The sequence below is a fragment of the Eulemur rufifrons genome, chromosome 4, assembly GCF_041146395.1.
Source record: "Eulemur rufifrons isolate Redbay chromosome 4, OSU_ERuf_1, whole genome shotgun sequence".
Lineage (NCBI taxonomy): Eukaryota > Metazoa > Chordata > Mammalia > Primates > Lemuridae > Eulemur > Eulemur rufifrons.
In genome coordinates this window covers 71938221-71952404 of record NC_090986.1, presented here as the reverse complement: position 1 = coordinate 71952404, position 14184 = coordinate 71938221, and the positions used below count along the sequence as shown (strand labels likewise).

The 14184-nt window shown below is 36.8% G+C and overlaps 1 protein-coding gene across 4 annotated transcripts in view; it reads left to right on the top strand.

Annotated features, from left to right (window-relative positions):
• Positions 1-524: 524 nt before the first annotated feature.
• Positions 525-14184, top strand: part of NBEA (neurobeachin) — a 563351-nt gene continuing 549691 nt past the window's right edge. For all 4 annotated transcript variants that reach the window (XM_069467350.1, XM_069467354.1, XM_069467352.1 and 1 more), the window contains exon 1: positions 525-818. In XM_069467350.1, the coding sequence (XP_069323451.1) occupies positions 525-818 (294 nt within the window). The remainder of the gene's footprint in view (positions 819-14184) is intronic.

The following is a 14184-nucleotide window of genomic DNA, read 5'->3' as shown; positions in this document are numbered from 1 at the left end:
AGGGGGCGGCAACATGGCGGAGTGAGCGGCGGCGTCGGGGCTTCACAACAACAGTGGCGCCCGTAGCAGCGGCAGCAGCAGCGTCAATAGCGTCGGCCTCAGCCCGAGTTCCAGCACCGGCCAGCGCTGTGGCCAGCTGCTCGCGCTGCAGGGCATTTCGGAGCGGCAGCGGCAGCATCTCCGCGGGGGGCGGGCCGGGCCGGACGGACCGGGAGGGGGAGAGAGAAGAGGCAGCGGCGGCGGCAGCGGCACAGCTACTGGGCGGGCACTGCCGCTCGCCCGGCAGCAGCGGTTAGTGGTGCCGCCTCTGAGGGGAATAAGCCTGCGACTCCCCCACTGCCTCCGCCGGGGAGGGCGCCGGAGCGGGCCGGGCTGAGGCGCAGGCGGGGAGCGGGCCCGGCGCCGCGGCGCTGGTGGATGCTGGGGCTCCGAGGCGACGGCCGGGGGGCGGGGGCCGAGGCAGGTATAACGGTACCCGCGGAGGCAGCGCCGCTGCTCTTCCCTTCTCCTCAGGAGAGGGGCCAATGGCGAGCGAGAAGCCGGGCCCGGGCCCGGGGCTCGAGCCTCAGCCCGTGGGGCTCATTGCCGTCGGGGCCGGAGGAGGAGGCGGCGGGGGCAGCGGCGGTGGCGGCACAGGGGGCAGCGGGATGGGGGAGCTGAGGGGGGCGTCCGGCTCCGGCTCTGTGGTGCTCCCCGCGGGGATGATTAACCCTTCGGTGCCGATCCGCAACATCCGGATGAAATTCGCAGTGTTGATTGGACTCATACAGGTCGGAGAGGTCAGCAACAGGGACATCGTGGAGACGGTGCTCAACCTGGTAAGGGAAAAAGCGTGCTCTCCCATCTGCCTCCCCAGCCCCCACATCCTCCGTCCCCAGCGCCTCCCGCTCCCACCCCTCCACCCCCAGGGTCACACACGCAGCGCACGTCCCTGGGAGCATAGATCCTTCAGCCGGTATTGCCCAGCGGGTGACCTGCCTGCGCGCTGCCAGTGCCACACCACCTCCCTCCTCTCCTCCTACAAGCTGAGCGCAGTGCCCAACTTAACACCGCTTCTTATCACTTCTCACGACTACGAGTAAATCAGTCCTTGCCGTGAAGGTTTTGGCTCGACTTTAGAGTTTAGTTAGGGGATGAGGAGGCCCCCTTGTTCTCTGGGGTTCTTTCTCCCACACTCTTAATTGTCCGTGGTGTCGCTCTCGGAGGATGACAGCCTTGCCCCTGGAGCCTAAATTCCCCCGTGCTGCTGAAATGTGAGAAGCGCATGAGCTTCCAACTTGAGCATCTGGGGTGTGATGTTTTCGAGGGAGGAGGAAAATGATGCAGTTTTGCATCTGTCTTTAAATATTCCAAGGCTATGATGGAGAGTGTTGTGGCCATATCCCCACTCCAGTCTCTTAGGCAGCCTTCCATTCTTTGTAATATTGCCCTGAATATGCTGATCTCTTAGTCATTTTTTTTTTTTGTGCACACAAGGTGTTAAAATGTGAGGGCACCAAATCATACAGGTTGGTTTCTATGGTTGCCTTCAGGAGCGTGGCATGCAGATAAAGACAAAAAGAAAGGTTTTAAACGCAGCCCTAGGTTTTGGTTCCTTTCATGATAAGAAAGAGTTACTGCAGAACTGTGTATGACTTAATGTTTTGCGCTATCTACAGAGAGACTAAGAAGCGTTCAAGATGTCAGGGGAAGAAATGGAAAGAATATGGAGAGCAGAATCATAAATTGAGGATAATTAAGAGTAGTTCATTCTTAGTGCTTTGTAAATGGAGCTTTCGATGCAGCAAACCTTTTTAAATAGTTTTCTCTGCATTATCTAGAAGTCGTTGACATACTGTAAGGTTGGGTTTTGGAAGGCAAAGCATAAATCAAGAGCAATCAGTTGACTATTGTATTTGGTGTGGAATATAAAAATAAGCTTGCAAGGGGGTTTTATAGCACCCATGCAGTCTGATTTTTCAGCAAAGCAATTATTTTTATTTGATCTATCGGGAAACTGAAAGCAAGCTGCAGCTACATCAGCGATGTCCTGAGACGTGAATTGGATTAGATAATGTCTATAGTTTCTGAACCTCTTAAATTCACAGAAAAGTTAAAGCTGTTTTTTTTTTTTTTTTTGCTGGTGTGTCAAGTCAAAGATAGGAGATTATCTGTCTTTGTTATATTTATTGTTGTTTAAATACAAAACACCTCTTTTTACTTTTGTGTACCCTTGAAATAAATTACCACAAAAAATCAATATAAGTTTGGTGGAAATGTCATTACATTGATATAACCAAATTCTTTTAAAAACACACTGCTACAAATACAGATTTCTTGGGAGTTTTAATTTTAACTAGCTGCAAATAGGTCAATACTTGCCTTTTTTTTCTTTTTAAAAGAAAAGAGATTAAATCTCAAAATGTAGTAAGTTAGCAGGTACTGTATTTCTGTATATTTAAAGGAACACATTTTAAGTTTTTCCAGTTTTTGTCTAACCAATGCCATTTTTACTTTGGCTGATATTGGCTATTTTAGTAAGTATTTGTATGCTTACTGAATATATTTTAACCTGATAAGAGGCAATAGAGCTTTCACAACCTGGAAACTGATTTGAATGTATAACCAGTTTGGACTCTGCAGCAGTAGCAATGTATGCTGAATCAGTTCTTAACAGATGGGGTTCTTTAGATATACAGTATACTAAGAAAGGAAGTGAAATATTTCTCTTGAGGTAAAAAAGAAATTTAAAGAAATTTAACTCTTCAGTGCAATGAAAATCCGGCACAAAGTCTCAATATGCAAACATTATTTTAGAGAACTTTACCATTCAGCTTAGAGCTATTATTAAGTTGTTAATTATATTGATTGTGGAATATGAATTAGTCATTTGAAGTGTAATATGTCTTAAATTTTAGGCTTAGGGCTATAATGATTGTTCCAGTATACTCATGATGAATATGTCATGTGAAAATTTAAGCTGTTTCTCAAAAATATGTGGAAATCATAGACATTTAAAAAATAATTATGGAAAAAATTCTGTTTAATAAGAATGTAAATCAATAACATTTATTTAGGACACTCAGTGACTTGGGAGAGGTTGGAAACCTCCATTATTATCTCAACAATTAATGTTTTCAATTTTCAGTTTTAATTTAAAACATTAAATAGACATGTAAGATGAAATAATGAAACATTCAGGGTGCTCTGAAAAGAGAATTAATGCAACTTCAAAACAAAATCGAGTTTCTACCTTAAATACCTTTGTCTCAGTCATCTTTGTCAAAATATTTTTCTTTCTTTTTTCTTGTTCATTCTTTCTTCCTATTATAGTATGGCAATACTAATACTTGGTTTTTAGGTGCTATTTCTCACATGCCTTGGCCAAAGAATTAAAAGTTTTGCAGAGTAAAGTTTAAGCATGCAGTAAAATACAGGACCTCTTCAACACAGCTGTGGCTGTAATTTTTCTACTTTTGTTTCCCAAAGGTAAAGCTCTATTTCCATTATTCAGGTGGATTGTGGGAGTTTGGTGAAGAATCACCAATGTAATGTGAAATAAAATGAATGATTTTTATTGTAGATACATATATTTTATATAATGATATTATAGTTAAAACACTCAAATATGGATGGATAGTGTCAGGAAGATGGGTAAATTAGTTTGTGAATAACATTACAATGAGAGTATTGTCAAGGATTTGCATGGTAGCTCTACCAGTGAAAGAAACTCATCTTCAACAGACTTTGGCTTCAGGAAGAATTATACAATGTGGCAGTATAAGTTTAACTACAGAAAAGAGATCTTTTTGGTTGTTTTCAGTTGTAAAGCAGGCATACTACTTAATCTATTGCTTCCTTTGTAAACACACTTAACATATATTTATATAAAGTGTCTCCTTCCTCAAAGTAAATGCTATGTAAATATCCTGTTATCTTTGTTTATAACATGGAAGTTTTTTTAATCACAGATTTTAATATAAGCATATATTTTTTAAAAAGATTAAAATAAAGGATAATTACTTAATGAAAGAATTCACATCAGGGGTTTTTTGCATGGGTTTCTTATGTAGTATAATTCTATAATTATGACTATAGAATTTAATTATTGACTTACAGATTTTTTTTCACGAATTACTGAATTTTGACTTTTTTCATGGATTGTGAATTTTTTTTGTGAGTTATTGTGAGATGTATCAGTTTGTCTTTAATTGTAGAAAATGGTATTTCGTCTGGTAATTTTATTTTTTTACATTCTGAGTGGCATGTCGTTTGCTGTATTGAAAGCATAACAAGATACTTTGAGGGACTTGTGGGCTATTAAGTTTCTTCTTAGCGTATGGATCATGGTATTTTTTGTTCAAAGGGAAGTTTTAAGTTATTTTTTGTACTTGAATATGATAGTAACTCCTCTTCCTTGGAGTTTTTTTAATTTGCAACTTGATATTCATAGTTTCATTTTAAAGATATTTAGAATTTCACAAAAAGGTGTGTTCTGCATTTGAATTACTTTTTTTAAAAAAATATACAGTTAAATCTTAGATAAACTCATGGAGGTACTTAATACTAATAAAATCACATTTATATTAAAAGCATGTCTTACATTTTAATTTATATTGACATGTAAGCCTTTTCATATTAATTTCAATTATATTTTATTCTTGCAGTTAGGCATAGAAAATTAAGGATGCATATGTAAATACTGGGAGTTTCAGTATCTTGAGTTTTGAGATTTTCCACAGAAATATTAATTTAGGCCTATAATAACACTAAAGTAGCAAATATTTTATAGTAAGTCTATGATAAAGGTATATTAATTTTAAATATTTTGTGCATTGCTAGTTAGTTTTTGGCAGATACTGTGCTGTTAATAAAAAGTATCTCCAGTTTCTCTGTTCTTTTGCTATACTTTTCCCAAACATAGTGTACAGTAATTCATTGGGTCTAGCACACCCAGCCCCTCTTTTTGTATCATTGTTGTAGCTGTATTATAAGATTCAATCATCTGCATTTTTTACTATTTACTTAAACATTTTCATGCATCAGTTCCACAGGTTTTCCATTTCTTATGTGTACCCCTCTTTATGCACTGTTAGCATGTGTCTTTTGCATCACATGTCACTCTCTAGTATTGAAGTTATTTGTGTATGTTTCCTCTCCTAGGCTGTGAACTCCATGAGGGCAGGAACTGATCTTATGCATATTTATTTTCCGTATTTCTAGCTCTTGGGTAAGTTAAGTGCATTTTGAGTATGGAGCACACTGTTAGGCAGTAATAATCTGGACCAGTTTCTGAAGTTATGTTCAGGAGTAGGGTCCAGGCCCAGAATCCTGAAATAAATTAGACCCATGTAAATTTAATGTATTGTTTATTCCTAAAACTAGAAATGTGTGTTGAGTATGTATGATGTTATCTGTCTATGTAGGCATTACTACATATGTAAATGTTATTTTGAACTGACATCTGGGAATAGGAAAGAATCTGGTAAAAACTTTTCAGTAGATCTGTATCTATGATTAAATATAAGCACATAACAAAAATCATGTTGTTAATAAAGAAAATAAATAATGCACTGAATAGAAATATAAACAATATTGTTAACATTTGTCATATTACCAAGAATAGAAGACATCTTGTGTTTTTGTCTGTCACACATACATTTCCCCTTTTTGTAGTGGTACCTCAGTTTTCGTTTGATGAGTTTCCTACTCATTGGTTATTCTTAGTTCAGCTGATTTAGGTGGGTTGACCCTTTTTGGGTGACTGAACATCAACCCAGGTTTGGCCAGAATTACAGTGATTGGCTTTTGAGGATGAACATTTAACCCAAGGGGAGCCACAGAGTTGGTTCCAGGACTTGTGCTGGAACTTTGTCTGTCGGAGATGCTGAATGAGTAGATTTTTAGACCATAGTTGTAGGTGCCTATCTTAGAGTTTGAGCAAGTTTAAAGCAAGGAGAGAGAAATAGCTTCTTGATTCTCTTGGAGTGCTTGGAGTTCTCTGTGTCTGTGCTGATTATCTTTTGTTAAATTCTCTTTTAAAATTTTTTTGTTATTATTGTTATTTGTTTCATATCAGTGTAAATTGGGTTTTTTTCACTTATAGACAGAAAGGAGCCCCACTAACGTAGACAGTAGGATCTGGAAATGAGACATTGTAAGGGACAGACCTTAAATGCTGAAATGGAGTGCAAGGCCATGAGGATTTTGCTGTCCTCTAGCAATTCCTTTTAAGGAATTACATACAGAGCAGCTGTTTAAATTGTCACCTGTGTTATCTTTGTCCACGGAACTACTGAGGCTGATATTTTAGGGATGTCGGAACGTTTTGGCCACTTCTTGGGGTCTTTGATAACATCTTATAAGAGAGCAATTAACTTTGGTCTAAGCTGGCATACTTGAAAGCAGAAAGGAAAGAAAATGTAGTCCTTCTAAGTAAGAGAGGCCCTTTCTGCCTGTAGCTGCTATTTGTTGTGTGTAAAGCCTCAACTTTTTATCCTGTGCTAAAGTTGATAAGATGAAAGGCATGAGTTTAAATTAGAACCAGGTAAAGTTCTGTTTTATAAGCTTCTCCCAAGCACCTCTTGTAGTATATACTCCATCCTCCTGACCAAAGTAACAATCCAGTTGTAAAAAGCTTTAAAGTAGGAAGCAACCAAGAAACAAGTGATAGAATAGCTGTACCTCCTCAGTTTATTGTTTCACATTTGCTTCAAGGAAGATCATTAAGCTGAGAGTTAAGGGGATAAGAGTACTAGGAAGGCCTGTTGCTATGAGACTGAAACTTAAAAACTGAAACCTAGATTGGTATACTGTATCCTGACAAGAACTCTTGTTTTGGTTGCTAATTCAACCTGTTGACCAAGGTAAATTGACCAAAAACTAAGGCTTTAAGGAAGCTGTACTTCCAGGGAAACCTCAAGCCTGGTAAACAAAGGCCTGTGTTCTTTTACTTCTAAGGCCATTCTAGGCTTAAGCAGTACAGCTGCTAGAAGGAAAATCTTGTGCAGTATGGAGGATAATGGACAAGTGAGGTCTTTTGAGATAGTAGTAATGAATCCATCCATCTTGGCTAACCAAGGAACTCCCGTTTGTAAGGAGAGGGAATTCTTGCTAGTCTGACCAATGATATATGGTTTATACTTTGAATTAGTGACAATGGTTTCTTTTACCTTCTCCACTCTTCTAAATGGAATTATAATTATTTGTATTCTTCTTTTACCATTGTATATTAATTATTATGAGTATAGTTAAACTTATTGTGTTAGGAGATATTACCAAGAAGGATATCCTTAACACAAAAATTTCAGACTTGTAGCTGGGTGCAGTAACTTGAGATTGTCTTTGTTTTTGTTTTTGTTTCTTTTTTTACCTCATGGTGAGACAGTGAGTGTGTTTTGTATTGTGGCTAACACATAAACATTGTTTAACATGGGTATTTAAATAATTGTATGTATGGGGATAAAATGAGTGTATGAGGTGGAGGAGCAGCCAAGGGCTTAGAATGTTATAGATTCCTGTTGGTTTTGGTCATCTAACATCCATTCTTTCTGCTGTTAACAGTTACAGATTTTTTTGATACTCTTTTGGGGAGTTATCCCTTCTGTATTCTTGAGTATTATGGTTTGGGGCTTCCCTGGACTCCTAGCTTTCCTGGACCAAACAGACACAGAAACTGGTATCTGGCCCAACAATAACAGACATTGGTTATAAAATCTAGCTGCACTTATGAGACAGCTTGATGACTTCCTTCATTCTGCTAGAGGAAAAATAGGTGCTTTCACTGGGGTTGCTAAAAAAGTTAGAATATTAATAAGCTGAGCTGACTGGCAGTCTGCCACCATGAAGGCAGAGTCTGCTTGAGAGTGGAATTCTCACAGAGGCACCTAGAACCAAAAGATAAATTGTTGATGGCATTTTTGGAACCCCTCAAGTCAGTCATATCTCCAGATATTTTCAATACATTAAGCTGTTTTACTTAAGCCAGTTTGAGTAGGGTTTCTATCCATTTGCACCCCAATGATTCTAATATTCTAAATTAAAATTTAAAAAAACCTTAAATGTCAAGTATTATAGGGCAGATCATAGGAAAAATATTTATTTGTTAAAGGACTTGATACATTTCAAGAAATTAATATAAAAAATTCACCTTCACTAAATAAGCTAACAGATACCATGAGAGAAAAGTGATTAAAAAGAAATGGCCATGTTTGCTAGGGCATGCTAAAATAATCCTAAATGGTATTTTTGGGCATGTAAAATGTTACAGCTGGTTTTTTTTTTTTTTTTTTTTTTTTTTTTTGAGACAGAGTCTCACTTTGTTGCCCAGGCTAGAGTGAGTGCCATGGCGTCATGCCTAGCTCACAGCAACCTCAAACTCCTGGGCTCAAGCGATCCTACTGCCTCAGCCTCCTGAGTAGCTGGGACTACAGGCACGCGCCACCATGCCTGGCTAATTTTTTCTATATATATTTTAGTTGTCCATATAATTTCTTTCTATTTTTAGTAGAGACGGGGTCTCGCTCTTGCTCAGGCTGGTCTCGAACTCCTGACCTTGAGCGATCCACCCGCCTCGGCCTCCCTGAATGCTAGGATTACAAGCATGAGCCACCGCGCCCAGCCTCCCATTAAAACTTTCTGAGCTTCAGTTTCCTTATGTGCAAGATGGGATCTCTACCTTATAAGGTAGATATGCAGGTTGTGCAGATTAAATGAGTTAATGTATGTAAAGATCTTGGTATATAACTAACTTTATTTAGTACTTAAACTATTGTTACTTTTATTCTTGTCTTGGTCCTGAAGATCATCTGATCAGAAAAAACTAATGACCTCACTAAAACTGAGCTGCCTTGTTTTAGCTTGGAGTACCTGAGCCTGGTCACCTGTCAGGGAGGGGATCTGAGGTACCCACAGATCATGATCTTTTGTAAGCATAGGAGAGCTACATAGTCTTTAACAGTGCCTTGGGTAGTTTTTCCTAAATTCCTACTTTGAGTGAGAAAGATGGGAACCTGGGGAAGGAACAGGCGTGATGTAACACCAGTTCTTTTGCTAGGAATCCCTTCCATCTCTTCCTTTCCTCACATGGCTGAATTTCACATGTAGCTGTAGTAAGACATGAATGGTGATCCTAGGCAAGTAATACGTCCCTCTGGGAGTATTTACTTAAATATTTAGAAGACTACTTGGGTAACAAGTCTACGGAGCAAGCTAGAGAATTAAAAATATTTTATGATTAGTTTATTTTAAAAAATAACAGCCTATATTTTAATAGCTCTTAACTATTTACAGTACACTTAGGAAATTGTGCTGTGTTATCTAATCCTCAGAATAACCCCCTTTTATAGATACCACTCATTCCTTCTTTACAGTTGCAGAAACTAAGGATGCAAGTCATGAGAAGTAGTTGGACAAGGTTATCTGGGTACTAATTAATAGCACAGCTAGAACTCAAACTTTTAGATTTCAAAACTACGGTTCTTTCCCATCACTAAACAAATGTAACTAGTAATTAGAAATTATCCCAAAGGCAGCATGTATGAAGAGATGATGTTGGAAGGGGAGGGACCAGCCAGCCTCAGTGAGTTGATTCTGTGGTAGGGAATACTTCCTATAGAGGACTCAGGACATGCTGTTCAAAGAAAATAAAAAATGGAATGCAGGACAATTTAATGGATTTGCACACAAAAGTGACTTAGTAAGAACTATACTGTGCACTGTTAATTTTTGAGTTTTGAGGAATAATTGGTTATACAGAGTATTATAAATGGTAACTGGCTTTAAATTTTATGCCTTGTTACTAGACAAAATGTGGATGCTATAGATAACTACTCTAAACCCAAATAATAGTATACATTAATATATAGAAAAAGTAGATTTGGTGATTTTCTTGTTATGTATTAGGGGTAATTAGATGAACTGCCACAGATACCATGTTTGCTTTAATTAAATAAATGAGTTACATAAGGAATTATACTAGGATCTAGGTAATTTTCAATAATTGTGATTCCTGTCTCCATTTACTAAAGTAGAGCAAACATTGATTAATAGCAAATTTTGTGGGAATGTAAATGTCTAGATATATTTCTCTTCAGCAAATACTTTCATTTTCTGAGAGAAATAACCTGCAGCTGATTTAAAGATGGCTTGTACATATTTCTACTGTTATTTAATTTTTTTTTCACATTTGGAAATGGAATTGGCATTTATAGATTGGGTTTGGGTTCATACTTTATGTTTTTAATATCCTCGCCCAACTCCTTTTAAATAAATAGGGATTTACTTTAATATAATAAGTAAACTATCACTGAGGTTAAGGGGCTTGTCCAGAGTTGCACAACTGCTTATTTGCAGAAATGAAACTCAAAGCTAGATCTTTCATTTCTAAGGTTTTTGCTATTTAAAATACACCGTTACCTTTGATGCTGATGATGATGATGATGAAGTGATAGAATCCTTACGTGTCAGGCACTGTGTTAAGCATATAACCTGTGTTATCTCATTTAATTATCTTGATCTAGAATGTGAAATCTTCAATGATAAGAATCATTGTCTAAGTCAAATGAAGTCTGCTATCTTTAAAGAGGAGAAATGTTTTCAACTCTAAATATATAACTGATACTTAATTGTAAAATGCAATAGAATTATTTTACTTAATTTGTACTAATTCTTTATAACTTGACCATCCTTTTAAAGTTCCTGAATTTATATTAAATGTTTAAATTATTTTTTAAATCTTACGAGATATGAGTTACCAGTACAAATATGTTTCTTTTATTATGATATATTGAATATTACTTGATAATTATTACATTTCTCAAGTCATCATATTCTTCCATCTTTTATCTAAAGAACTCTTACTCATGTTTCAGAATTTAACTCTTAACCCTGTTTAGGTGATGCCTTCCCTGATATTTCCCCCAAAGCTATTCCTCTCAACCATGTATAAAATGCCTTCCCACAACATTTTATACATATCTCAAATTTAGCACTTACACATTCTATTTTAATTACACTTTGTCATCTGCGGGTTTCATATCTATGAATTCAACCAATTGCAGATCGAAAATATTTGAATAAAATGTGAATGGTAGCATCTGTGCCAAACATGTACAGACTTTTTTAATCTTGTCATTATTCCCTAAACTGTACATTATAACAACTATTTACATACCATTTACATTGTTTTAGGTATTACAAGTAATCTAGAGATGAATTAAAGTATATGGGAGGATGTGCATAGACTGTATGTAAATACTACATGATTTTATATCAGGGACTTGATCATCTGTGTATTTTGGTGTCTATGAAAGTTGGAAGGGGTACTGGAACTAATATCTTGAGGATACTGAGGGATGACTGTTTTTGTTTACTTCTCAGACTACCCTGGAGACTCTGAATTCCTTGAGGATCAGAACATTGTCTTATTCATTTTGCTATTATGAGTACTTAACATAATACCTGGCATTTTGTAGTGCTTAGTGAACTTTTTTCTGAATGAATGTTTTTTTCACTTTTGATTTAGTTAGTTTGCTTGTTTTGGTCATGTATGGCTTGGGTACAGATCTTTTGCAGGCTACAATGATTTTTTCATTTTCTATATTTGCCTCTTGCTTTAGCATTTCAGTTTTTATTTTTTTTGAGTGGGAGAATGATAGATATATGTAGGTGTATACAGCCGTCCATCAGTATCTGTGGTTGACTACCCTCAGAATAAAGTGATGGTTAGATAAATTACTGAATAATTCTAACCTAGGTTCTATTGTCAGAGTCAAGATACTCCTTGCATATATAAAACAATAACATAATCTGTACCTTCAAATAAATTGAAATTCAGCACAGCAAATAGAAGAATAATGAGATAAATTACAATGGTAAAAAGTAATATTACAAAGATATAAACAAAATGCTGTGGAGACATTAATGGATCTATTAATACTAACTTTGCTTGGAGGAGTTTGGGAAGGCTTCATTGGGTAGGTGTGTTGTGAACTGGGTCTTGAAGGACAAGTTAACTGTTCTAGGATAAAAAGAGCAGAAGAGCAGGAGTAGAACAGCTTTCTGCAAACTGAACAACTTGCACAATGGACAGAATCATGAGGGAGTCTTTTCTTAAGTTTTGCATCCATGGATTTACCAACCACAGTTTGGAAATATTCTAAAAAGAAATTGAGTTTGTACTGAACATGTACAGACTTTTTTTTTTGGGTCATTTATTCCCTAAACAACACAGTGTAACAACTATTTGTATAACATTTACATTGTATTAGCTATAATAAGTAATCTAGAGATGATTTAAAGTATATGGGATAATGTGTGTTGGTTATATGCAAATACTACTCCATTTTATATAAGAGATTTGAGCATCTGTGGATTTTGGTATCCCAGGTAGATCCTGGAACCAGTCCCCTGTGGGTACCGAGGGATGACTGTATTCATTGGCTTTAATTTTATTTATTTACTTTTATTTTATTATTTTATTTTAGTCCGTTCTAGCTTGCTAAGGGGAGGTAGTGAAATTTATTAGGATCTAATTCACTGAATTTTTTCAGGAGCTATTTCTGTGTAGGTATGTCATTGGCATTCACCCAGACTTCTGACATATTGGCTGGAACCAGCAGGAGATTTTATATCTATGTATATAAAAATCAAGAGATTTACTGTAAGGAATTGGTTCATGCTGTTATGGAGGCTGAGAAGTCCCAAGATCTGCAGTTGGCAAGCTGGAGACCAAGGAGAACCGATGGTGTGGTTTCAGTTCATGTTCAAAGGCCTGAGAACCAGAGGAGCTGATCTTGTAAATTTTAGTCTGAAAGCTGATAGACTCAAGATCCAGGAAGAGCCAAAGGCAGGAGGATAATCATGTTGAAGCTCAAGCCATTAGTTACCCCTCCTTGTAGGAGGGTCAGTCTTTTGTTCTATTCAGGCCTTCAACTAATGGAATGAACACCATCCACATTAGGAAGGGCAATATGCTTTACACAGTGTACTGATTCAAATGTTAATCTCATTCAGAACACTCAGAGTAATGTTAAATGAAATACCTAGGCCGGGTCAGATTAACACACAAAATTATTCATCATGGGGGGTGTGCATTTTTCCCATTAGCTCTCCCTTTTTTGTACTGCTGAGAGATTTATTATACCATTGCAGAAAAATTATATACCTGTGCACATAGTAGATATTTAATAAATATTGGATGAATGAAGTATAAAAATCAGGACTGGCAAAGAATAAAGGTGACTAATTTTGAGTATATCATAATTCAGAAGAGAAGGTTAAGATGAATAAAGTTAACAGATGGCATTTACTATTTCTAGTACTCTTTGAAATGAGTGATTAATGGCTTTTAAAAGATGTTGATGTTTTAGTCTTATAAAAAATGAAATTCATATACAAATAATCAGTTTTTTATGAGAGCAGGATAATGTGACTGTGAAAGTCAGTAAAAGGTTTTTTGTTTTTGTTTTTTGGTCATTACATTTATTTCCAAGCTGGTCTACCTTGTTTAGTCTTGATATCTTTATTTTTTTTAATTGAGGTAAAATATACATAACAAAATTCATTATTTTAATCAGTTTTAAATTTTCTTCTTAATTGACATACAATTGTATGTATTTATGGAGTACAGTGTGATGTTTTGATACATGTATACATTGTGTAAAAATCAAATCAGGGTATTTAGAGTTTCTGTCACCTCGTACATTTGTCGGTTCTTTATGGTGAGAACATTCAAAATCCTCTCTTCTAACAATTTTGAAATACACAATACAATATTTTTAATCATAGTCACTCTACTGTGTATTTTAACCATTTTTAAGTGTACAGTTCAGTGGCATTAACTGCATTCACAGTATTGTTCAACCGTCTTCACCATCCATCACCAGAATTTTTTCATCTTCCCAAACTGAAATCCTGTGCCCATTTAACAATAACTCTCCATTTCTCCTCTCCTAGCCCATGGGCAACTGCCATTTGACTTTCTGTCTCTGTGAATTTAACTACTCGAAGTATCTCATATATATGGAATCACACAATATTTTTCCTTTTGTATCTGGCTTGTTTGACTTAGCATAGTGTCTTCAAGTTGCAAGAGTTTTTGATTTAAACCAGTTTTTATTGGCAATACAGATGAGATACTCTGAGACTTTATTTGTACATGTTTATGATCCATCTGGACCAGTCTCAGTATGTTGGTAGAATAAA